This window comes from Mesocricetus auratus, unplaced genomic scaffold, assembly GCF_017639785.1.
Source record: "Mesocricetus auratus isolate SY011 unplaced genomic scaffold, BCM_Maur_2.0 Super-Scaffold_6730, whole genome shotgun sequence".
In the NCBI taxonomy this organism is placed as follows: Eukaryota; Metazoa; Chordata; class Mammalia; order Rodentia; family Cricetidae; genus Mesocricetus; species Mesocricetus auratus.
Window position 1 is genome coordinate 89,327,479 of NW_024429184.1, and position 26,675 is coordinate 89,354,153.

At 45.6% G+C, this 26,675-nt stretch overlaps 1 protein-coding gene across 1 annotated transcript in view; it reads right to left on the reverse strand.

Moving 5' to 3' along the window:
- Positions 1-26,675, reverse strand: part of LOC101827059 (O-acyltransferase like protein-like) — a 47,351-nt gene that overhangs the window by 12,138 nt on the left and 8,538 nt on the right. Inside the window, exons 2-9 of the mRNA XM_040741686.1 lie at positions 25,107-25,246; positions 24,287-24,365; positions 18,505-18,646; positions 17,459-17,685; positions 13,769-13,948; positions 12,923-13,025; positions 7,528-7,629; positions 969-1,134 (exon numbers count right to left, since the gene is read on the reverse strand). Of these exons, the coding sequence (XP_040597620.1) occupies positions 969-1,134; positions 7,528-7,629; positions 12,923-13,025; positions 13,769-13,948; positions 17,459-17,685; positions 18,505-18,646; positions 24,287-24,365; positions 25,107-25,246 (1,139 nt within the window). The remainder of the gene's footprint in view (positions 1-968; positions 1,135-7,527; positions 7,630-12,922; positions 13,026-13,768; positions 13,949-17,458; positions 17,686-18,504; positions 18,647-24,286; positions 24,366-25,106; positions 25,247-26,675) is intronic.

Here is a 26,675-nt window from a genome sequence, read left to right on the forward strand (position 1 = left end):
TGCTGGAAATTGAACTTTATATGACTTTTTTTAATGAACTTTTTTTATTACGTATGCAGTGTTCTGCCTGCATATACGCCCGCCTTCCAGAAGAGGGCACAAGACCTTATTATAGATGGTTGTGAGTCACCATGTGGTTTACTGGGAATTGAATTCAGTACCTCTGAAAGAGCAGCCAGTGCTCTTAAACTCTGAGCCATCTCTCCCATCCCAGTCAATGCTCTTAACCTCTGAGCCATCTCTCCCATCCCAGTCAATGCTCTTAACCTCTGAGCCATCTCTCCAGCCCGGGAAACAGTTTCGTGATTGATGAATGCCCAGCCCCATTGTGGGTGGTACCACCCTTAGGCAGGTGGTCCTGGGTTATATAAAAAAGCAGACTGAGAAAGTAATGATGAGCAGCCAAGCCTCCACCTCTCTGCTTTGGCTCCTGCCTTGAGAACCTGCCCTGACTTCTCTCGGTGATGGACTGTGACCCAGGATGTCTAAGCCAAATAAACCCTTTCCTTCCGAGATTGTTTTTTGGTCATGGGGTTTTAACACAATAGAAAGCAAACTGGAACAATGTTGAAGATGTGGATTATGTAGGCATAGATCTGGTAGCTCTAAACCAGCTCTATCCAGACTGGCTTGAAACTGATTTAGAGTTGACCAAGGTGGGGTATGTGGGGGGGGGGCATTGCTGTGATGTTTCACCCCAACATAGGCTCCCTGTATAAAGGCAAAGAAACTGTCCTTTCTAGTGTGGTGACATGGTTCAGGAGCATCGGTGGAGTGGGGAGCTGTCCTGAGATCCAGACTGTACCCCTTTCTTGCTTTATAACAAGGACCCCTACATCAACTGGTGCCGTGCACCCAAAACCCATGGAGATGGGGCTTAGGCTGGACCTTGGGAAACTGGCCGGACTCTGACGGAGATACCCTGTGTCCACCCATATGCCCTTGCAAATCCACTCTTGGAAACTCACGGCTTTCTGAACAGACACGAAGTTATTCAGCAGCAACAGGTTCGTCCACCAGACATGCCGGCAGTTATCCCAGTGGAACTGTGGAACTTCCCAGACAGGTCCCCAGGGGACAAAAGAGAAGAGTCCAACCAGCAAACACACTGAGTACAGATGAAGAAACTGCAACCTGGAGGAGAGATATGGGAGAGAAGATAAGGCCAAGAGGGTGCCACACCCTCACCTCCGTGGGCGCATGGGAAGCAGGAGGGATGCTTTAAGAAACCTGTGACATGGGTGGGCAGCCTCAAGGACCCACATGTGCTGAGCTGCCCACCACGGGAAAAGTTCTGCTGCTGGCTGCAAAAGGCATGTATGTCACCACTGAAATGGAAGCTTTGGGGAACGCCTAAAGCTAGAGATAACCCCATCAGGTAGCTCTTGCACCATCTCAAATCACAGCCCAGAGAAGTCAGGGTGACTCGTCCAGTCACTCATCCTCATCCGTAAGATGGGTACCAGTCCATGCTCCTCCCATGTGCCCCATGAGACAGAAACTTCTTTCCTCCCTCCTTCCCTCCTCTTCCTTTCTTGCTGTGCACTTTTCATCCTTCCATGCAGGATTTCACACAACTACAGACTGATGATTAATACACAGGGTCCAGGACGGGGTGCGTAGACTCCTTTTCTTACATGTACTAAGCCCTGAGGTTTGATCCCTGGCACGACATGAACTGGATATACTGTGTTAATACATGCCTGTGATCCCACAACTCAACAAATGGCAGCAGGATCAGAAATTCAAGACCGTCCTCTACTATACTGTGAGAGGCCAGTCTGGACTACATGAGACCATGTCCCAAATAAAGAGAGAAGGAAAAGTAAAACGTATATATATACACTGTGTCAGCTAGGTTTCTATTGCTGTGAAGAGACACAGCAACTCTTATAAAGGAAAACATTTTATTGGGGTGGCAGATTACAGTTTCAGAGGCTCAGTCTATTATCATCATGGCAGGGAGCATGGTGGCATGCAGGCAGATGTGGTGCTGGCTACATCTCTTTTTTTATAATTTATTTAACTTTATTTTATGTGCATTGGTATGAAGGTATCAGATCCCCTGGATCTGGTGCTACAGACAGTTGTGAGCTGCCATGTGGGTGCTGGGAATTGAACCCAGGTCTTCTGGAAAAATAACCAATGCCCTTAACCACAGAGTCATCTCTCCAGCTCCCCTGGCTACATCTTGATATGCAGGCCACAGGAAGTTGACTGAAATACTGGGGGATATCCTGAGCATATGGAACCTCAAGTCCCGCCCTCAACAGTGGCACACTTCCTCCAACAAGGCCATACCCATGCCAACAAAGCCACACCTCCTAAAAGTGTCACTCCCTATGAGTCTATGGGAGCCAATCATGTTCAAACTACCCTACACACGGTCTAGATCACTGGGGTGCAAAAGAAATAGAATAAGTCAGCTTGCCACTCATTAGGAATGTCCCAGTTGCTGTTCTTTATTTAATTTTTAATAAAGAAAAATTAACTACAAAGAACTTTAGCATTGCTTCTTTGGCCTGATAGACTCAAAATAATTATCATTTAAAGCATATTAACCAACATGAAGTTTATTAACAAGCTGCCTTCTTCTTTGACTACATCTTCAGGGACCAGTATGTACTCTATGCACAGAGTCGCTCTTAGTTGACCACTCAGTCTGGTGACTGCAGATTGGACCACATATATGGGAAGTTGGAAGAGAAGGCATGGTTGAAAGGAGGGCAACGTTGTGGCATGTGGGGGGGTGCTAAAGTCACAGCCCTTGCTGCTTGGTTGACTGGATTTTGCAGGAAGACTCTTTTTTATATATTCTATGACGGTCTCGAACTCTTGATCTTCCTGCCTCTGCCTTCCTTGTGCTATGATTCAGGCATGCATCACCATGCCCCACAGATGCCCTCTTTTGTGGTGTTTAGTTTTTCTTGTGTGTGAGGTATGCATGTGTGTATACGTATGTTTTTGCATGTGTTTTGCACATAAGAAGCAGGGTTGATGTGCACTTGCTTGATTGGACATGTGGAGGCCCCTGATTGCAGGGGAATTGTCCTTTGTCACTCTTTGAGACAAGGTATCAGTCAAACCCAGAGCTTGCTGATATGCCTACTCTAGGCAGCCAGCTTGCTCTGAGACCTCTCCATCTCCATCTTCTAGGCTAGAAATACTATGGGCTGCCATGCCTACCAAGCATTTTACTTGGGTCCCTAGGGAGTCCGTCACTTAGGTAACCCTGACCACATTCACAGCCCCTGGAACCCTCTTTTATGAGGTATTTTAAGCTATATTATGGCTCAGTGGTAGAACAAGTGCTTACTATGGACAAAACATTGGATGAGATCCCAGCACCAAATAAATAAATTACTTAGAAATTTAGGGCGGTTTTCACTCAAGTAGGGCAAAACCCATGGTCCCACAACACCTCCAAACATGTGGATAAGAGCCCAGGGCTGGGTGGGGTATGACAGATGGAAGCTGGCAAGTCGTGGAACAGCTCCACTTAAAGGTGCCCGCCACCAGCCTACCGCAGCGGAGGGCTAACCTGGGGGAACAGGCCTGTTATCTTCCCTTCCCTGCAATGGCAGCATCCTCCATACAGAGTACCCACATCAGTGGTGTGGGTCTTGCCAACAGACAGTATGCTGATGCTGTGATATTAAATAAAAAGGCGCATGCAGAACACAAGGTGGTGTCTACGTCAACTAAGCCACTTCCCCTGTCCCCCTAGCTATGAACATTTAAGTGTGGCTCCTAATTAGAGAGATCATACAGTGCTAAGACCCCAGGCATCTCCTCTATTTCCCATTCGATGATACCAGACCCGGTTTGCACCTAGAAGGTAGGCGAGTAAGTGGATTTTCTTCTTACTTTTTTTTTTCCAGACAGGGTCTCACTATGTAGCCCTGGCTGTCCTGGAACTCACTCTGTAGACCAGACTGGCCTCAAACTCACAGAGATCCACCTGTCTCTCCTGAGTGCGTGCTGGACTTAAAGGTGTGTGCCACTACTCCCGACTTGGATTTTCTTATAAAGCAGTAGCTTCCTGCCACCTCCTGACTTCCCACACCTGTCCCGTTCCGGTGCCCTTGCTGCCTGGCAGGCAGAGTGACGCTAGCGGATTGCACATCTGACACCGAGCATCCCTGCTGGCACTCTCTAATGGATTCTGTCCTAGAATAACCTCAGAAGAACTTGGGGAGGGCTTGGCTGCCCCGGGTCTGGTCCTTTACCCTCGTCCTCTCTGACCTCACCCCAGCTGTAGCCTCACCTCCACTTAGAGCTTGGGGGAGCTTCAGCTCCCACAGCCACTCCCGTCACATGCTGTCCTCAGGGTTTTGCATGTCTGTTACCCCCGAATGGGTTGCTCTTTGCTTACAGAGTTTTTCCTTGTGTGGAACATTTCTTTCAAGATCCTGGACAAAAGTCACATTCCCTCGCTCCCCTTCAGAAGGTTGGCTCACCACACTCCTGTCCTCTAAGCTCTCATTTTATGGCTGTCAGATCACTGGTCTATTCTGTGTTTACTTATATACTGTCCATTAATGATAGGCTATTTACTTACTATGTAACTGTATTTACGAGCATGTAACCTCCCACTGGAAGGATTTTATTTTTGTTGGTTTATCAAATAGTCAATAATCAAAGCTTAGAACCATACTTGGTACACAGTGAGCTGTTAATAGTGAAGCCATCTTAACCATCTTATCTCCTGTCCTTTTCTTTTTTCCCCTTATGTAGCCCAGGCTGGCCTCAAATTCACTAGGTAGTCAAGGCTAGCCTTGAACTCCTGATCTCCCAACTTCCATCTCCCGAGTGCCCTACCATGCCCAGTTTATCACCTGTCTTCTTGATGGGATAAATCCTAAATGAATAAGAACAGTGAGTTCTGAGTTCATAAATGAGAACATCCCAATTGCCAGGGCCATGGCTTTCCTGTCCCTGAGAATCTTGTAAAGGGCAAGGCAAAAATGTGGTTGGTAGAGTCTGCCTCCATTTTTCAGTACAGTTTTGGCTCAAGTTGGAGTCATTCTCTTCCTTGCTGACTCAAATCCCCACGCTTCCGGAGTTCTTTGTCTCAACAATTCCACGGCCTCTGCTCTGCCGTGTAACTCAGGTTGGGAAACTCGCTTGCCCGTGAGTTCCCCTGTCCCTGTTCTCACTGCCAGTGGCCAGACTGGCTTCCACACCTCATCCTGCCCACAAGTTGTCATCACTCATTCCCACCCAGTGCCCCTTGTGCCCCTCAACATTGGTGGCTTCTGCCAAAAAAAAAAAAAACTGTCTCCCATGTTTTCCAGGTTGTTCTGTTCCAAAACAAGTTTTCCAGGCTAACCTACCACGCTACTGGTTCCCTCGGCCCCTAGCAAAGCTGTTCTGCACCTGTGTGGCAAGCCCACCATACCACCAAACCTCAGGCAGGACATGTTGCTTAACCAGAGCCTCATACCCAAAAGACTCGGAAATCCGCCACGACCCCCTTCACCAGGAGCGGCTGCTCTGATAAAGCTCAGGAGAAACCACAAAACCACACTGGAAAGAAGCGGCGGCACTGCTCCACCCCGGCACTGCTCCACCCCGGCACTGCTCCACCCCGGCACTGCTCCACCCCGGCACTGCTCCACCCCGGCCCTGCACACTGGAAAGAAGCGGTGGCGCAGCTCCACCCCAGCCCCTCCTCACTTGTAACTTACAGAGAGGAAAGCACAAAAGGCTGGAGCACCAGCAAGGACAGTGAAGATGCTGCACTCACGGAGGGAGGGCTTACTGCCTGTTGTGAGCCTCGCAAAGGTCTTCGTGCCTGCGCAATGTCTCATCTCACAAGAATCCCACAAAGTGGCACTGGTTCCACCGCTACCGCCTCAATTTATTCCTTTCTTCTTTTTCTTTTTCTTTCTTTCTCTCTTCTTTCTTCTTTCTCTCTTTCTTTCTTTCTTTCTTTCTTTCTTTTATTTTTCGAGACAGGGTTCCTCTGTATTGTTTTCGAGGATGTCCTGGAACTCACTCTGTAGACCAGACTGGCCTTGAACTCACAGACATCCGCCTGCCTCTGCCTCCCTAGTGCTGGGATTAAAGGCGTGCGCCACCAATGCCTGGCCTTTTCTTTCTTTTTCTTCCCCTTTGAGACAGTCTCAAGTAGCCCAGGCTGACCTCAAGGTCTCATGTAGCTGAGGCTGACCTTAAACTTCCAGAGTGCCAGGACTATAGGCATAAATTACCAGATTTATGTGGTGTTTGAGACTGAACCCAGGTCTTCAAGCATTGGAGGCAAGTACTGTACCAACTGAGCTACATCCCTGGCCCCTAATTTCATTTTATAGATAAGAAAACCTAAGTACACAAAGGCTAAGACCGTCACATAGCTGGTGCATAGTTAAACTTGGACACAGGCCAGCCGTGGAATTACAGTATCTCTTCCTGCCCACTCCCAGCCCTGAGGACCATTTTAACTGTGTGGCTATGGGATGGTTAGTTTTAATATCAATTTACTACAAATCAGCCTCACTTGAGTAAGGGAGCTTCAACTCAAGATCCACCCCCAAATGTGGGTGGCACCCTATGGTCGCAGTGCAGATACAAAGGACATGCCAGAAGAAACGGTGTTGGCCTTCGGCCCTCTTGGCCTTCCCTTTTGCTGCCAAGTTAACTCACCCTGTTGCTGCTGCCGCCGTTTCCTTCACTGAGAGTAGAACCAACATTTCCAGGGTTTCCATCATAGACTAAAGACCAGTGGCTCTCCAGGTTCTCAGCACCAGTGTAGGACTTGCCAAAGCACCAGCCTTGTGGACCGAGCAACTGCCTGTGTCTCAGCCTCTCAGGTGTGAGACAACTATAGTTACTATTTCAGTGAGAGCTGGTTTAGTAAATTATTTCAATATGTGACATGTGAGATATATATATATATATATATATGCATATATATCGCAATTCTGATTCATCCTTTGGTTCTGTGTCTCTAGGGAACCCTAACTATACAGTGCAGTATAGCAATAGCAAGATGGACTTAGAGTAGGAAGCAGGGAGCTGGGTTTCTGGCTCAGTACAGCCATGTCTGAGAAAGTGTGAAAAGGGAGGCACTGGAGAGCAGAGCTGAGGTGTCCTTTCCGATTAATTCCAGCTCTCATGTCACACCACTGTCATCACTGTTCTGTAGTCTAAACCAGTGTCAGAAGTACTCCCACATACTGCTTAATAATAAAGAAGCCCCGTCTCTTGCCGTGTGTTATCTTTTCCATCACATGGGTGCTCTGACTTCCAGGGTCACTTGTAGCTATACCCGTTCTCCTGCAGAACACAGATCCCATGGAAACGGATGGGCCATCTATGGAACTCTACTGAGAATGTAGAAGATACCAGGTTTTCATGGCCTTTACCATCATGGAAGTTGAACTATTTTAAGCCAGTCAAATCAAAATATAATTAAGGAAGAAGACAATTTCTTTCAAAAACTCTTTCAAAACAAGGTTAAACATTGAGAATAGCTATTTCATAGCAATAATGAACTGGAAAAAATTACATAAATAAACCTACCTTGTAAAACGCTTGAGAAAGTATCTGAGTATGACTGTAGGGGTTATTCCCATGTTTGAGTTCTGCTGCATCTTTAGAAATGACCTTGCACTTAACCAACCACTAAGAGAGAGAAAAGAGCAGCCTTAGAAGTTACGTGGCAATAATGTAGTTCATCAGTGAGTTGCCTCAGCTGTCTCCCTCAAGACAGGCTAAGTGATGCTGCAGTGCCAAGGTACCCCCAAACCTTAAAGTGTCGGTCTTTCGATTCTTTGTTTTGTTTCTGTCTTTCTCATACAATGTGTTCATAGCCTGTTTGTCAAGACTCGGTGGCGTCTTCACTATTGGCTAATGGGACAATGAGTGCTCACAAATGACCACAGCAATTAACAGCCCAACAATTCAATGTTCTAGCCTTAAGTGACCCGTGAAAGTGGTTGGCATAAGGATTCAAGGGTTTCATCATAACACTAGTGACAATTTAGAGGCATAGCTTGTTGATTGGAGCTAGTAATGTGGTCCATCTGTAGGTCCAAGCATCTGGAGCAGGGATTTTCAACCTGTGGGTCATGACCCCTTGGGATCTGACCTACCTGTTCATGGGGATTGCATATCAGATATCCTGTATATCATATATTTCTATTACAATTCATAACAGTAGCAAAATTGTAATTACAGAGAGCAACAAAATAATTTTATGGTTTGGAGGTCACCACAACTTGAGGGTCTGATTAAAGAGTCACAGCGTTAGAGAAGGCTGAGAACCACTGACCTGGAGGACAGAAGGTCAGGAATATTTGACTAACAATGTTGATAGCTGTCGTGCTGTGTAAGCTCTCTCTCTCTCTCTCTCTCTCTCTCTCTCTCTCTCTCTCTCTCTCTCTCTCTCTCTTTCTCTTCCTCTAACTCTGCCTGTCTCTGTCTCTGTGCCTCTGTCACAGTGTGCCTGCATCTGTCTTTCTCTGTCTCTCTCTCTCTGTCTCTCTCTCTGTCTCTCTCTCTGTCTCTCTGTCTCTCTCTCTCTCACACACACACACACACACACTCTTCATGTGTGTTAGTATTCAAGTACATGTGCCCATGCCGCTTATGCAGAAGTCAGGGGGAAATATCAGTATCTTCTTCTGTCACCACCGTCCTTATGGCCTCTCACTGAACTAGAAGCTCACTACTTGGGGTAGATTGGCTGGCGAGTGAGCTCCCAGGGTCTGCCTTCTCTGCCCCTCAATACTAGGATTTCAGGTACATGCAGTCATACTCAGAATTTTCATGCATGCTAGAGATTTGAACTCAACTCCTCAGGCTTGCACGACAAGCACTCTTCCACACAGAGCCATCTCCGCATTCCCCTGGTCTTTTAAATTAATGCTGTGAAGGACTCCCGTTACTATAGCACCACACCATTTTCAAACCGCTTTCCCTAATGAGATTGTCCTCAGTTCTCCAACCATACCCAACTGCTTCTAAATAAACATTTGTTGGGAAAACAAGCAATCAGATGGAAGTTTGAAGCCTACCAGGAGAAACATTATTAATCCTGTTTTTCCAAACAGGGAAAGTGAGACTCAGACTACTAATCAGGCTGCTCAAGAGCACAGAATTCCAGTTTTGTTTCTTTGATTGTGAGACATGGCTTCACATAGGCCCCAATGGCCTCAAACCCCTGCCTCCACCTCTCAAGTGCTGTGATTACAGGAAGATCACAGAATTCTTAACTGGCACATTATCACGGCGAATTCGCCAGCCAAGTGTTCGGCTTTGAGATACAGCTTGGTGGTGAGCAGGTCTGTGAGTTCCTTGACCTTTTGGTGTTTAGCCCACTGATCCTTCTGGGCGTTTCCTCGGAATAGCAAATGTGTTTCCTGTTGCACAGCAAGGATGCCTGTGTTGGGCCCTACTTGGAAGGGATCCTGGTGGGCTGGGGAATGCCTCTTAGATTTCCTTTGAAAAGCAGCAAGCTGGATTCCTTATAATAGGAACCAAATGCATAAAAGGCATCTAAATGAAGCCATTGAGAGACGGAAGTAGGGCAGCCAATTCCGATGCTGGCCTCCTCTTCATCTCAGGAAAGGGTGAATCTGGGCCATCCTTTCTTCTCAGAGTGCCTGGCACCCACCAACAGACAGTCTTTGCTAGGCAGAGTCTTGCTCCATGTGTGGGAATGTACTGCTTAGCCCACAAGGAGGGGGCACTGAAAAGAGGGGAAACAGGCTGTGAGTCCCAGAGTCCTGAATGGACTGAGGAAGGGGAAATCGTGCATAGTAGATTAGGACCAAGAGGTAGGAAACGATTTCAAAACAGTGTCCCACAGCTCTCCTAAAGGGTAACTGGAACCCTGCCTTTTCTGTGTATCAGTGTGTAATTATCAGTGATCGGGGGGTTAAGACACGAGACCCATGAAACGGACTGCAAGCTGAGTAGCCCTAGTGCAAAATGTGTGAACCCCAGTGTGGTTTAGCATTTGGGAATGTTTGCACACATCTAATGAGGTGCTGGAGATGAGACCCAAGTCTAAGAACAAGTTCATCTGTTTCATACACTGCTGTGCACATAGCCTAAAAATAACTATAGACAATACTTTTGGCACAGCTATGTTTTATCTATGATCTCTAACCTGTAGACTTTCCCACTTAAGGTATTTTGTTAGCATGTAAAAAGCTGCAGATTTTGAAATACTTTGGGTTTCAGATTTCTAGGGATACTAACTTGTATTCTTTTTTTTTTTTTTTTTTTTTGGCTTTTTTCGAGACAGGGTTTCTCTGTGGCTTTGGAGGCTGTCCTGGAACTTGCTCTTGTAGACCAGGCTGGCCTCGAACTCACAGAGATCCGCCTGCCTCTGCCTCCCGAGTGCTGGGATTAAAGGCGTGCGCCACCAACGCCCGGCACTAACTTGTATTCTTAAGTTCTGCTTCTGGCCTTAATAGTACAGACACATTATTTTGTTTCTAGACCTTTTATTTATTATCTGCAAAAATGCTGCTGCTACTCTATTATTCAATAGTAACTGTAGGAGATGGGAACTGGAGAGATGGCTCAGCAGTTAAGAGAACTAGCTGTTCTTCCAGAAGACCCAGGTTCAATTCCCAGCACCCACAAGGCAGCTCACACCATCTGTAACTCCAGTTCCAGGGGATCTGATGCTCTCACTTCTGCCTCCTCAGGCACAAGGCACACACATGATGCATAAATATACATGAAGGCAAAACACTCATAAACATAATTTAAAAAATACAGATGGCTCAGTGGTTAAGAGTACTGGCTGCTGTCCCAGAGGACCTGGGTTCAATTCCTAGTACTCATAAGGCAGCTCACAGTTGTCTGTAACTCCAGTTCCAGGGGACCTGACACTCTCTTCTGGCTTCCCTGGGCACTAGACACATTAGTGGTACACAGATAAACATGCGGGCAAAAAAAATATACCCATACACATAAAAAATAACTAAATAAATAAATAAAATGTGTGTGTGTGTGGTGTGTGTGTATGTATGCCTTGTATATGAGGCATGTAGTATACGTTGTGTGCATGATGTATATGTATATTATATGTATGTGTGTGTGTAGTGTATGTGTAGAATGCATGTGTGTGGTATGATGTATGTGTTTGTGTGCGTTTATGTGTATGATGTATATGTATGTATATATGTGTGGTGTGTATGGTATATGTGTATATATGTGTGTATGGTATATATGTGTATGGTGTATGGTGTGTATATATGTATATATGTGGGAGGTGTTGTATATGTATGTATGTATATGTGTGCACATGTATGTGTGATTTATGTATATGGTTTGTGTTATGTATGTGTGTGGTGTGGTGTGTGTGCAGTGTGTATGTATATGTATGGTGTGTGTGTATATATGCATGTGCATGTGTGTGGTATGTATATGTGTGGTTTGTGTGTGTGTGTGTGTGTGTGTGTGTGTGTGTGTGTGTGTGTACATGAACAAGGTGCAAGTACTCATATAGAGGCTAGTGTATTTATCCCCTGCCTGGCTTCTTACATGGATAGATGAGATTCTAACACAGATCATCATGCTTTCAGAACAGGAGATCCTTCTCCCCAGGGACACACACACATATACACCACAGATGCACACATCATATACATGAAAATTTGAAATGAAAGAATATGGGAACCATACGAAGTAATAAAATAATTCCAGCACTTAGGAGGCAGAGGAAGGTGGATCTCTGTGAGTTCAAGGCCAATCTAATACACAAACAGAGTTCCAGGACAGCCAGGGCTGTTACACAAGAAACCCTGTCTCAAAGAACAAACAAAAAATAAAAACTAGAGGAAGAAAAGGCAGTCACAGACTGATGATGAGAAATGGAAACGAATGCAGACAAAGCAAAGAGAAATGTCTTTCCTCATCTCTGACCCAGTGACAGGGTGTGTGCACCCTCACCGCCTCTGCTATCCTCTCCTGCCGCCAGGGCCCACACTGTGCGTCCCAGACCTGAGTGGGCATCGGGATCACCTACAGGGCTCGTGACAACCCCGAGCTGGTCTTACCCCGGAAAGGCTGATCAGTGCATCTGGGGAGGGGCCTGTGAGCCTCGATCAGCAGCAACCTTCTAGGAACAAGTAGCTCAGCATCCACCAGTATGCACAAGCAGACAGTATCTCCCTCTGCCTGCAACATCCCTGGACATTCTGTACTTACAACCGTGCCCTGGACTACGCAGGGGACCCTATGTTACCTGGTGGTTTCTTGTGCCATTTCTCAAACTCTTAGTAGTTTTGAGAAGTTATGAAATTAAGAAAGAGATTAGGAGATTTTAGGCTGATAATTTAAGAGAGTGTAATATTGTGAGCTCTCATACTGTTTTGTTATGTTTTCTCCTTCACATTTTTCTGGAGTGATAACTGAAGATTTTAGTGTGAATATGCACTATTTTCTAGAGCTTGAGAACCACTGGAATGAATGAGTTTAACAAATAAAATCAACGTATATGAGCTGTCGAGATGGCTCAGCAGAGTAATGTGTCTGCCACCAAGCCTGATGACTCAAGTTCAATTCACAAAACCCACATGATGACAAGAAAACTAACTTTTACAAGCTGTCCTCTGACCAGCACACATATGTCATAACACATATACACCAACATACTACATACAAACACATGTGTACACACACATAAATAAATAAAATGTAATAAAGATATTTTTAAAATTCAACTTTTTAAAAAGGCCATTTTCAGCATCATTTTAACTCATCTACCAAACTGAAGATACTGCAGAGAGTAGCTGTGACAAGAGCACTATCTAGACAACATAAACAGAGGCCCAGTCCCAGGTGAATTAATGAGTGTCATGTTCCTTTTCTTAGGAAGATGAGAATGACAACCCTCCCCACACCCACACACCCCTTAACGAATGTAACAACAGACACCAAACGTCAACCTCATCACCTGATCAGGAAAAAGGTATCCACCCCGAGATAGAATGGACCACTCCGAGAGTAGAGGTACAACGGATTGACAGGCACTCTGGCTTTCCATTCAAGCACATTATCTATAACAAATGTGTAGAAAAACAAGGTCTTTTAGTTCAGCCAAAGGAAACCAGAGGACTTCTCTTTGAGAAAAAGCAAGAGGCATACTTTCAATTTCTGTTCCCACTGGGAGAGCTGTAAGAACAATGTCAGGGGTGAGCTTACAGTGGGAATGAGGGGGGTGACTAAGGTCCCTGTCACTCAGAGTGTGTGTGCCCTTTGGCTCTTATGAGGCCCACAGTGCTCTAGGACTCTCACAGAGTTAAGACAGGTGCCCATCACTTCAGAGGCTCCTGTAACTACCCTCAGCGTCCTGGCCTCTAGTTCTGATTCACCTACTTGGTCCCCTGCTGAGAGATGGCCTTTGTTACTGAGCGATGGACATCGAATTATGGATGAGTGTGTGGCAATGTCCAGAAATGGTGATTTACTGTGGATGCACCACATTTGGTTGTACTTGCCTAGTCTTCAGTAATGGGGAAGCTACCTCCTGTCACACCTAGTAGACAAGGGAACACACAATGGCTAAACATCACTGGGTACCTGATTTCTACCTAGGGGAGTGGTAGTGATTGCAGCCCTGGGAAATTTGGCATAGGAGGTCACATGCCATGGCAAGTCTCAGTGTGTCTCCAGAACAGAAGGAAGGCTGGCTGTTCCTGAGACAGCACTCAGGCTCCCATCCCATGCCCACCGCTAGCCCACATAGAAGGGGCTCTCTTTCCCGTGGACACTGGAGAAGAAGCCAGTCAGCTCCCCATACCCAAAGACAGCCAAGCAGTCATCTGACTAGTATGTCCCGAGACAATCCACAGGAGACTCAGGACTCGGATCCCGTTGAGTGTCTGGCAGGTGCGTCCTGGCAGCTCTGGAGTACAGATGGCTGGCATGTTCTTTTGCCAAGAAAAGCACTGTAGAACTCCATCCATGGCTCCTAGAAATCCTGAGCAAGAGTGGAGTTATTTCGAACCCTCCTGAAAACCAGACCCATCTACACACCACCCTTAAGTGAACCAAAATTCACACAGAGACCTCAGACTCTGGCTTAGAAATCTGAAGTGCTCAACTCAGGCTTCCACAGTCCCCTCAAGGTCTATCTCTGGGCTCTCATATCTGTTTTGGACCTTGACTCTCCCTACTAGTCTTAACCTGATATTGGTGTTCCACAATGCCTTGTGTTGCCCAAGTTCAGGTACTAGGGAGGACAATCCCTGACCCCAGGTCTGCTTTACAAAGGTCAGGAGAAAGTGAAACGTCTATGAAACCAGCAGGTCCAGAGAACAGCATTTCACCTGAAACAGTGTCCTGGGGCTGTCCCAAGGACTCTCACTTTGTACTAATGTCTCCAACATAGGCCAGGTACAAACATTAGGATGGAAGAGGTGGTATGTTAATTCAGGTTGCCCCTTAAAGTTAGATCCTCCTGGCTCTAAGTCTGGTTTGTAACCCTCAGCAAGTGAATCAACTTCTCTGCACTCCAGTTTCCACATCTGCAAACCAAGAGTCAAGGTAGATCTTGTAGTCATAGACTATGAATAACAAATGAGATAATGTTTATAAATCACTCTGAATAGAGACCACCAAGTAATGAGCATTTGCAAGATCATCTTTGCAATTATCAGTATTTGTCACAAGAATGGTTAATCTTGTCTACTTAGCTTATATCCTGGTGTTGTTGTGGTAGTGTTTGTTATCTTTGGGTTTTTTTTTGAGACAAGAGTCTGTTATACAGCCCAGGCTGGCAGTCCTCCTGCCTCCATCTCCCAAGTGCTGTATATGGATACACCCATACATAGTATGTAATCTAATCCGGGAGTCAATCGAATGAATGGAATTGGGACAAAAGACTCTCCAAAGTCCAAGTCAGCCCTGAGGGCCTCATGATCTCCTGGGCAAAGCTGAAACACTATGGTTACAGATATGTCCTTATAGAATGTATTCACAAACGACTAGCAGTGTTAGTTGTTGGAAGTTTAATTTCCTGGTCTCTGGAGATTCCGGCAGCCAGTCTGAGTTTCCCTGTGATGCCCCACTGCTGCAGGCATTGCATCCACCCTTTCATTGGCAGGAATTGTGTTCCCCAAGCCTTGGCAGTCAGCACTGTGAGCAGCACTGCCCGGCATCCGATGTCACCTGATTCCTCCCCCAGGTTCCTGTGATGAAAGGCGCAGGACCAGGGCTTGCAGCCAAGTTCTCCGACCTTCTGAGCCACATTGCCTCACATGTAGAATCCATGTAATTTTGAGCAGGGGTTGTCCCTGCCCTTTTGTCTGCTTTTGGAACCCTTTTCTCCTACTGGGTTGCATTGTTCAGCCTTGATGTGAAGGTTTGTGCCTAATCTTATTGCAACTTGTTATGCCATGTCTGGTTGAAATCCCTGCGAGGTCTGCTCTTTTCTGAAGAGAAACAGAGGAGAAATGGATCTGGGGGAAGGGGACATGGCTAGAAAGAGAGGATGAGGGGAAAGGGCAGCCAGGGTGTAATATATAAGAGAAGGATAGATAGATAGATAGATAGATAGATAGATAGATAGATAGATAGATAGATAGACAGACAGACAGATAGATGATAGACAGACAGACAGACAGACAGATAAATAGCTGCCAATAAAATTGATGCAGACCCGGGGATCTCAGTTTGGGGAGGAACCTAAGGCCCACGCTGGTGCCCAACACTTTGTACATGTGTCTGCTTTAAGTCAGAGAGGGTCCTAAGCATGGCATCTGAGGTCCAGCCTGGCATTGCTGAAAGCAATGGAGATGTGATGCCCATCAGTTCACTGAAGTCTGACAGAGCCTCTGCAAGGTAACTGGACCTGCTGCTTGCCCAGCAAGATCGGGGCACCCCAGGAGGAGGTCTTGGCAAAGACCTTCTTCCCTCTCTTCCAGCTAAAACACAGAGGCTGAGGGAAAGGGTGACTTTAAGAGGCAAGCACATATAATTGCATTGAACTCCATCAACTTAGCCCATGCTGACTCTTATTTTGCATATGTGGAAGATGATCAAGGTCAGGGTTAGAAGTCAAGGCAGATTTGATTAGGAATGGCCAAGCACTCCTTTCTCTACCGTGCTGGAGTTGGACCTGTCTACAAATCAGTCAGGTGCAAAGAAAGATCTACAGACACATCACAAGAGGTCACTGTAGACTTCTAGAACATGGGTGAGCCCATTGTTAATGTACTCAAAATATGACAGGGATGTAATGTAACAAACAGAGAATGGCTTACCTCAGGCTTCTGTGTAGATACTGAGGGGCAGCAGGGACTGACATTGCCCCCTGGCAGGAAGATCTGCTTCCCTTTCTGCATAGGAACTGGTCCCCAGAACTCTAAGCCTCTGAGTATCCTCTCAGACTATCTCTGTCTTTTATTGCTTTTTTGATGCTGGGGTTTATGTATCTGTTACTGTAATTATGTTACTGTCAATGCTGATTTTTGTGTAAACTTCAAATAAGATCAGAGAGATCAAGAAAAATCACTGCTATTCTTTCCACGTGGGACATACTCCTTGAAGCTACTTAATTGATAGTCATATTTACCCTGCCAACTCCCTGAGATTTTTAAAGTTTTTTATGGCCCTTTTTAGAGTAAGGAAAGACAATTTTGAAGACCTGAGGGGAATTTGTTAAAAATTACTCCATATAGATGGAAGGTATTTGCATAAACAGGCAATTTCTGAATGGTGTGCAGATGATAGATAGGTATGTAAGTAGATATTAGATAATGAATAATAGATTTGATAGATAGATAGATATTATCACCTATCTATCTATCTATCGATCTATGTTTCGCTTCCATATATGCAGGTGGAAATGAACCTAATATTCTCTCTCTCTCTCTCTCTCTCTCTCTCTCTCTCTCTCTCTCTCTCTCTCTCTCTCTCTCTCTCTGAGTCACACTATGTAGTCCTGGCTGGATTCAAAACCACAGAAGATTATTCTGCCTCTGCCTCTTAAATTTTAGGATTAAAGGTGTATGCCACCATGACCCTTGAAACTGATATTCTTAATTTTTCACCAAAGCATAAACACAGTGGGCCCCAATGGAAGCATCATTTTGCTACATTGGAGTTATCTATTTCCTGCTCAGATACATTGATTAGCTATGCTTGCACACTGGCTTCAGAGCTGTACATGAATCTATAGTACTAAAAATAGTCATGATCACTGCATAACTACAGTGAACCCCTTAACTCTCTGCTGACCCAGGCTTTCATCAGCACAGAAACACACTGGATAATTGTACCCGACATAAGCTGTCATTGTTGGTGACTTTGCCTTGCCTTAGCACCCTGATGGTAAACAAAGGCTGAATTGTAAACAGTGGCGATCCAGCCTCCACTGACATTTAGGAGCTGCTGGGCATTCACTAGAATCCAAACAGGAGGAATTATTTTCCAACCACACACTTCTCTGAGTCATTTCTCTGGGGTGGTCCTAGCTTAAAATGCTTACTTTTTCCTCTGCTCAGGTGTCCTGATGGGGATTGGTGAGCTTGGCAACCGGTCTGCGGGTTCCTGCTTCTTTGCCCATTGCTCTCCATGTTTCTCAAAGGCAGACTCTCACAACCTGCAGGAGAAGTCCCATGTGCCAGCGATGTCCTGAGGTCTAAGCCCCAGCCCCTGGCCACCATGTAAACAGTCCCAGCCACAGGAAGGACAAGGCCTAGCAAGGTGATGGACCTGCAGAAAGAAGAAACCTGACCAGGCCTTCACGTAACACCAAAGATGCAGAGAAAGCAACCCCAGGAGAAACAAGATCATCAACTGGCTATGGAGACACTCCTGTGACCCCAGCATGCTGGAGGCTGAGTCAGGACAGTCCTAAGTTCAAGGCTAGCTAATATACATAGAGACGTGCTGTCTCAAATAGAAAAACACAACACCAAGAAAGGGATTTTCAGCCCAGGAATGATTAGAGATGGGTCCCGCTTGAATTTGGGCTTGGTCTGTCTTCCCTGGAGGGCTTTCATACTTCCTTGTTTAATGGTGATCTCCTTGTATTTTAGTCAGCACAGGATGCTATAACAAAATGTCATGGGCTGGTGGCTTATTAATAATAGAACATGATTTTTTTATTATTATTATTCTGGAAGATGGGAGTCCCCAAGTCAAGTCACCATCAGACTTGGGTTTGGAAAGGGCCGGTTTTCTAGTTGTTGGTACGTTCTAGCTGACCTCACATTGGAGGAAGGAAGGGGTGAAGAACCTTTCTTGGTACCTTTTAGGAGTACATTAATCTCATTTATAAGGGTGGTTCGTCATGGCCTGGTTATCTACTCAAGGTCCCACCTGACTCCAACATGTTCAGGATAAAGTTTCAATGTAGGAATATTGAAGTGGACACAAAATTCAGACCACTGAATTTGGAAGCTAGACAGCATTGGCCAGTCACCGTTCAGGGAACTAAGTTCAACACTAAGTACAGTTAGTTGGTGAGAGAGGTTGATGAGAGGACACTGACACCACTCCCAGCTGGGTACCTCAGATGCCCATACTTACAGACACACGGTGGCAAACGTGTCCAGCAGAAACACCCCAGCAGCACATCGGGCCACACTTTCACAAGGTGATGAGGAAGAGTTTTTTGTAAAGAGGGAGAGGGAGGGTGCCAAAAATGAAGTATTTCTGAACCTTAGAATATCTACCAAGAGAGAAGAAGAGCCCATGTCACTGCTTTAGACCTTCCCAAGTGTATTCCTATCATTGCACACAGAGCCGGCATTTTAACGTGCATTGGCTTTTCTGAGGCTGACAGTATTTTTAGATTACAGACTTTTCATCAATTTTCTTAAATGATATAGTATGACTATCGAGTAACTATGCACATGGCCTTCACTGTAGGTGTTATAAATAAGCTAGAGATGGTTAATAGAGGATTATGTAAATTCTACGCAAACACTATGAAATTTTATATAAAGGCTTGAGCTCCTGTGGATTTCAGTCTCCTGGGGTTCTTGGACCCAATCTAACGTGAATACCAAAGACCAAATTTATCTGCTTTATGAATAGTGGGTGGGAAATAAGAAACAAAGATGCCAAAAGAGGGTAGAGACATGTGTCAGGGATTAAAGTAAATACGATCCTTCCAGAGGACCAGAGTTCAGTTCCCAGCGTTTACATCAGAAAGTTCACAACTTCCTACACATCTAGCCCCAGGGAAGCTGACACCCTCATTTGGCCTCCACAGGCACCTGTGCAAAGGCATGGGTACACACACACACACACACACACACACACACACACACACACACACAATAAATTCTTAAAACATAAAAAGGTGCTGAAAGGCACATGTCTTGGTTAGGATTTCTATTGCTGGGATGAAACACCACTAAGAAAAGGCCAGTTGGGAAGGAAAGGGCTTATTTGGCTTACACTTCAGCACTGCTGTCCATTACTGAAGGAAGTTAAGAACAGAAACTCAAATACAGCAGGATCCTGGAGGCAGGAGCTGATGCAGAGACCATGGAGGAGCGCTGCTTACTGGCTTGCTTCCCCTGGCTTGCCCAGCCTACTCTCTTATAGACCCCAGGCCCACCAGCCCGGGGATGGCACCATTCACCACCAGTTGTGTCCTCCCTCATTGATCACTACTTGAGAAAACGCCTTAGAACTGGGTCTCATGGAGGCATTTCCTCAGCTGAGGCTCCTTCCTTTCTGATGACTCTAGCTTATGTCAAGTTGACACACAAGAGCAGCCAGTATACCACAGACCTAGACATTTGACCCAGGCGGAAATAGACCAGAGTTTCCTGAACTCTCCATCCGTTGATCTCTCACATCCCTTCTGGCACATGGCCCTGGGAACGCTAAATCTAAAGGTGCTGGTACTGACTCAAGTCTGTTTGTGAGCAAGTCTCTGCAAGAGACACAAAAGCATGGAAAAAATGTGGAACAAAACAATGGAAGCCAGCCACTCCGGGATGAGCACCATCCAAAACTCAAGCTCACTTGGGAACACCAACTCAGGACAGGTCTGATGAGTCCTTGGAAGAATCGATACGTAAAGATCTTACCAATGAGATCAGTGTTCCATCTCAAATGTTTGCAAGCCGGAGTGACCCGGGGTGAAGGGAGAACTATTGGCTCCTCCCTGGAGGCTTCAGACCTGGAAGTCTGGGAGTGATCTGGGATCTACACTCTTGCAACTCCCCAGGGTCACACTCCGAATCAGGACGTGAACACTGCCCAAGCCCTGGCAAACACTGAGGATACGTGGTTCCACAAAATGGCTATACCGATTATTAATGGCCATAAACACTACAGTTCATTAAGTGACTATGAGATGTGAGGTGTGGTTCCATCGCTGTCTGTAACTTTTAACAACCTGTAAGATGTGTTCACCTTATCTTACACACAGGAGAATTTGCCTCAGATAAATTCATCAGATTGAACATATTAGGTAAAAATACAGTTTCAGGAGGCTGGAGGGAAGGCTGTGAGAGAGCACGATGTTCTTCTAGGGGACCCAGTTTTAATTCCCAGCAGCAGCAAAAGAAAAGTTGCTGATGACATTACCATAGCAACCAATGACTGGAAAGGTCTGTGGATGATGGTGAAACTGACCACTCAGGACAAACAGGCCCAGATAAGGTTGTACCTTCTGCCTCTGCACCACCATCAGAGCCCACAGGAAACCATGGACACAGAAAGGTCCAGAAACCAGTAAGCACATTGGAAATAACACTTTTGATGAGGCTGTAGACAGTTTCTTACAGGTGCCTCACCAGTATTTAGCCAAAGAACTTTCAGGAACTATTAAGAATAATCTGGGGTGGGCTAGAGCAATGCCTCAGCAGTTAAGAGCACTGACTGCTCTTCCAAGGTCCCGAGTTCAATTCCCTACAACCACATGGTGGCTCACAACCATCTATAATAGGATTTGATGCCCTCTTCTGGCATGCAGGTATACATGGAGAGCTCTCATTCATAAAATATAAATAAATAAATATCCTGGTGGCTGCAGACTGCCACCCTCTTGACATCATAGGTGACATCAATGGAGGGCTTTGGGAATTAAGAAGCAGCAAGAGAAGATGTTTCAATAAAAGATTACTGAACAAAAAAAAATCCCCTTGAATCCTAGCCAGAGAAAAACCTGTGGATAATTCAAGGAGTTGCTACTAGATAATCGCAACTGCTCAGCCAGCACTGGGGAGTCATGAGAGATCCGAGATCTGAGGGGAAGACAGCCTTTGCTGAGCCACTGGTCAGCTTGGTTCTTTTAACAGGTAAGGCTATTCAAAAACCAGCCAAGCATCAAAGAGGACCGTTTACACTGAGGGAAAGACGGTGAACCTAGATGCCAGGCAGCTCAGATTTTGATGCTTTTGGCTCCTGCCAAGCAGACAGTGTGAACATGAAAAACTGTTAGAAAAATTCTGAAGGATAGACCTAGAGCGAGCCCCTGAGAATGGAAATGTGTAGCCCCCTCTTGCTGGTGGCAGATAAAATTCGCTGGCCCGGTGTTAAACAGAACATGGTGTGTATACAAGCCAAGGAGGCACTGTGTATCTGCAACCCAATGAGACATGGTGTGTCTATAGCCAAGGGAGCATGGTTTGTCTACAAGCCAAGGAGACAAGGTATATCTGTAAGCAAATGAGTATCAAGAACTGCTGGCAGCTGCCAGCTAAGGGAGAGGCATATACTAGACACTGCTAGGTGGTTCCAGAAGCGGTCAACCTCATCAACACCTGATTTCAGGTGTCTACTGTCCAGAGCTGTGAGAAAATAAAATTCCCAAGTACCGTAGCCTGGTGATAGGAGCCTTGAGAAATGAATACAGTAAGGGATTTACGCTGGGTTTTATACCTTTTTTGTACCCAGGTTTGATCTAGAGTCCATATGCCCTGGGATGACACAATTTTATTCTCAGGAAGCCACACACATTCAGCACTCTTCACATTACTGCGGCTGAACACCTGACAAGATGCAAACGAAGGCAGGAAGGATTGATTTTTGGCTCGTGGCTTGATACCGTCCCTTGTGGCAGGGAAGTCCTGGTGCATGAGTGGCTCCCGGCTGTGACAGAAGCAGCATGAGGCTGCCTGCTCACATCTCTGTGGACCCAGAAAAAGAGAATGCGGACACTGATCTTCCTTCCTCCCTTTCCTCTTTTACTCAGTCTTCACCCCGACCCACACACTGGATCAGAGCCACACATTCAGGATGAGTCCTCCTGCAACCTCTCGACACACCTTCACAGACACTCCAGCTGAGTCCCCCAGGTGATTCTAAATGCACTCATGCTGACAGGGAAGATTAACTGTCACATCATGCAATGTCTGTCAGTTGAAATGCTCCAACAAGCCATGGAAACCACTGTGCAGCAGCATGTGCTCCAGGCTCCGCCCTCCTACCTATCCAGGGTCTCTCTCTGTCTCTCTGTCTCTCTCTCTCTCTCTCTCTCTCTCTCTCTCTCTGTGTGTCTTCCTTCTGTCTGGCACTCTCTCTCTCTGTCTCTCTCTCAGGAATGCTTTGATCATCCTCCCTTGGTCTGGCTGCTGTGGCTGCTCCTGTTCTCTTGCTCCAATGAGCAGTGCCTGTACCAACAGCAGCCACCTGGCATTCCTGAACCACATGCCCTCACATCTGGAGGGGAGATATTAGCAACACCATCAAAAGGCTTTAAGAAATAGCTAACAAATCCTTTCCAGATGGGGAACTGGTCCCCCGGGGGAAAGATGCTCTGATCTCAATCCCTGCCTCCGTGCCAAAGCTGGAAAGAAGTTCTGCTGGCCAACCCTAACTTCCCCAGCACCGCCCCAAGTCAGCTCCTCGCTCACCCTAGCCGGGGCTGGTTCTTCTGGTTTCTCAGGAAGTGACTTCTTCATGTCTCCCGGAGAATAAAATATATTTTCTCATCAGCAATGATTGTCAGCATTTCGTTTTATTTGATCAGCTCTGGCTAACACTAAGGTGGCTCACTTAGTGTTAGCCAGAAACATCAGAGTAACTGATGAATCTCCTAAAGCAAGGCAAATCATTGAACTTGTAGCCTTGATTGCTCGTTTGAAATGCTAATCTCATAATAGCTACACACCTGTCTTTGTTTTTATGATATTCATCACTTATCTATCAAGAACCAAAGTTTGACTTTGATTCATAACATGTTTCATTTCATTGGTAGTACTGGGGCTGCTCAGATACTGAACAAGAACTAGGCCTCTGAGATAGGTCACCAGCTCTTATTTTTTTATTTTTGATACAAAATGTCTTGCTATGTAGCTCAGGTTATCCTCAAACTTCTTCTGTAGCCCAGGCTGACCTCGGACTCATGACTCCTCCTCCCTTATCTTCTGGAGTGCTGGGGTTGCAGGCACATGACAACGTGCCTGGTTATTTGTTTGTTTGTTTGTTTGTTTGGCTGGTTGGTTTTGTTTGCTTGTCTTTAAACAGCACATGAAACACTAGACTGGACAGATAATGTACCCAAAGCTGTGAGTGTTATTATAAACTCAGAGGGCAAGTTAAAGTTACAAGAATAGCTTCACTCTTTGAAGGAGAACTCTCAGTCATGAGCTGTTAACTCTTTTTTAGATGACCAAAATTAATATTCATCACTAGTGATTAAAAACAAACTTTAGGCTTTAAAGCTCTTGCTTAGAAATTTTTGAAATACTTGTAAAAGATCAAACCAGTTTCCATGGGCTGAAATGTATTTATTCCTCCACATGGTCATAGGTCAGACGTGATTGTGAGGCGGTAGGCTGTTGGGAGCCTCTGAACTTCAGAGCCTGTCGGTCTCCTGCTGCAGAGACAGGAGACTGAAGCTCAGGGAGATTACATGATTTGCTCAGGATCGCACGACTGGGAAGTGACAACCAGGACCAAATGCTGGGCTCTCAGTGCTAATCCACTGCAACCTATTGGCCTCACATAATCCAAGTTTCAAATGACCTTTCTGACCCCCGAAGTTGTCAGACACACAGGCAGAACAGAGAATTCACAGTATGGGAACCAGACACTGCCCACTCCTGTCACCAGGCCTAATGAGGCAGCTGTGGGGAGACTATTTAACTTTCTGTCTTTATTACATCAGGGCAATTATCTACTGGCTATTGTTTTTCTCTTCCTTTCCATCTTCTCCACTACCACCCTAACACCTCTGTCCCCAACTTTCCTCCCCTCCATCTTTCTTAGTTAAGCTGACTGACCAAGATGAAGACTAAGTGTGGCCATGAAGGCCATGAAGGGGCTGTCTTTGTTGACCCTAAGCAGTTGGAATTTTCAAACTTCATGCTGAGACAGTAGTCTGACTGTATTTTTTTGTACTTACCCAGCTGAGACATCATGGTCACATCCTCTTCACCACAAGAATCAGGGACGCACACACCCACACTGTAGTCTGCTCCATCCTGGGAAACACAATGCCCTTTAACATTAATGCTAGTCTGTGTGTGTGGGGGTGCATGTTGAGGCCAGATATTGACATAGATTGTCTTTCCCTCATCACTCTCCATCTTAGTTTTTGAGATAGGGTTGAACCTACAGCTCATCAGTTTTAGCTAGATTGACTAGGCATGACTTCAGAGGATCCGCCTGTCTCTGACACACATTTCACAAACACACACAACACACACACACACACACACACACACACCCAGGAGCTGGGGTTATAGACCTCACCTAGCTTTTACAAGGGTGCTGCGGAATCTACCCATGGGTCTCCACGATTCTGAAGCAATCACTTAACACAATGAGCCATCACCCCAGGCCCTTGTTTTGTTTTCTGAGGCCAGGCCTCTAGTAACTCAAGAAATCCTTGATTTCTTAATCCTCCTGCCTCAGTCTCCCAAGTAGCAAAATGACAGCTATGAAGAAGCAACAAAAATAATTTTAAGTATCAAAGAGTGACAGCATTGGAAAGGTTGAGAATCCCAGGCTATGTCAGAAGTTCCAGGTCAACCTTTCCTATATAGTGAGATCTTGTCTCAAAAGCAGCAGAAGAATAAACAAAAATCTAGGCCCCCCTTCTTGTGAGATGTTTTAATAGTTTCCTTTTCTGTTTTCAGCCAGGAAAAGCAATAGAGTCATATCATGATCTGTATCTTATAGACCATCCTTCGAGAGCTAGCACAGGGGTCCCCTTCACTCACCTGCAGTATATGAAGCTTGCAGTACTGGCCTCGGAAACTTCCCCCAGGGCCCTGGGTGGAAAGGCACTCGCTGTAGGACCCCAGCCTGTCCACATTGCCATTGAGAACGTTGCTTCCAAGCTTCCCCACCGAGTCATACACTGAATTCCAAAGCAGAAGTTTGCATAATTAGTTTCCCTGTGCCACTTAGAAATGAATTATGAGGACTTGAGCTCAAATCCCCAGAGCCCAAGTGAAAAGCTTAGCTGGGAGTAGGGGGGCTTGAACCTGGAACTATGTGTGTGGGTTTCATTGGAAGCCAGAAGAGGGCTTCAGATCCCCTGAAACTGGAGTAAGAGGCAGTTGTGAGGAATTCTGGCTCTCTGAAAGACCAGCAAGTGTCAAGTGTTCTTAACCACTGAACCATCTCTTATGCCCCTCTTTTTTCCCTTTTTTTCTTACTTTCTTCTTCTTCTTTTTTTTTTTTTTTTTTTTTTTGGTTTTTCCATACAGGGTTTCTCTGTGTAGCCTTGGCTGACATAGAACTTGCTCTGTAGACTGAGCTAGCCTTGAGCTCACAGAGATCCGCCTGCCTCTGCCTCCCATATGCTGGGATTAAAGGCATGTGCCACCACCGTCCGGGACTTTCACCTATCTTGTTCTGTGAGTCTCTTCCCCCTTTCACTCTGGAGAAAGTGTGGTTATTACTTGTTCAAATATTCTCTCCTTTCCTTTGTTATATTTCTATTTCTATATTATCATCCCACTGTAGACATTTTAATCCCTGTCTCTTCATTTTTCTTTTTTTCTTCCACTTTCCATCTATTTTTTTCTGTTCTATTTTGAGAGGGCTATTGAATTGAGCTAGTTCACCAAACTGTCTTCACCTCTTTCCATCTTAATATTACTCTATTATGTAATATTATGTATCAACTGCACTATTTTTGCTATATTTAATATCTAACTTTAATGAATAACTTTGTGTTACCAATATTCTTTCATCACACTGGGCATATTTATCTGCTTATTTTAATTTCTTGGCAGCCCATTGGTTTCAATTTATGTAGTACACAGATTTGCTTAGTTCACTATCATTTTTCTCTGTGTTCACTCCCCAGGGATTTCTGCGCTGTGGTCTCTGCACACTTCTTCCCTTTGCTGAGTACAGAGAATGATGTGTGGAGTCCAAACCCCAGGTGGGCCCTCCTCTCAGGACTTCAGGGACTGTGAAGACAAAAGATTGTGACTGAGCCAGGCAATGGTAGCACACACCTTTAATCCTAGCACTCAGGAGGCAGAGGCAGGTGGACCTCTGTGAATTTGAGTCCAGCATGGCCTACAGAGGGAGTTCCAGGATAGCAAGGACTACACAGAGAAACCCAGTCTCGAAAAAACAAAAATAAATAAATAAATAAAGATTGTAACTGTCCTCGAAGGAATGAAACACCAAGTACAGGTTTGTAGAGTTGGAGAGGTGGCTTCACTGGGGTCTAGAGGACCCAGGTTCAAGTCCCTGCACCCACATGGCCGCTTGCAATTGTCTGTAACTCCAGTTCCAGAGCATTTCAAGTCCTCTTCCAGCCTCCTCTC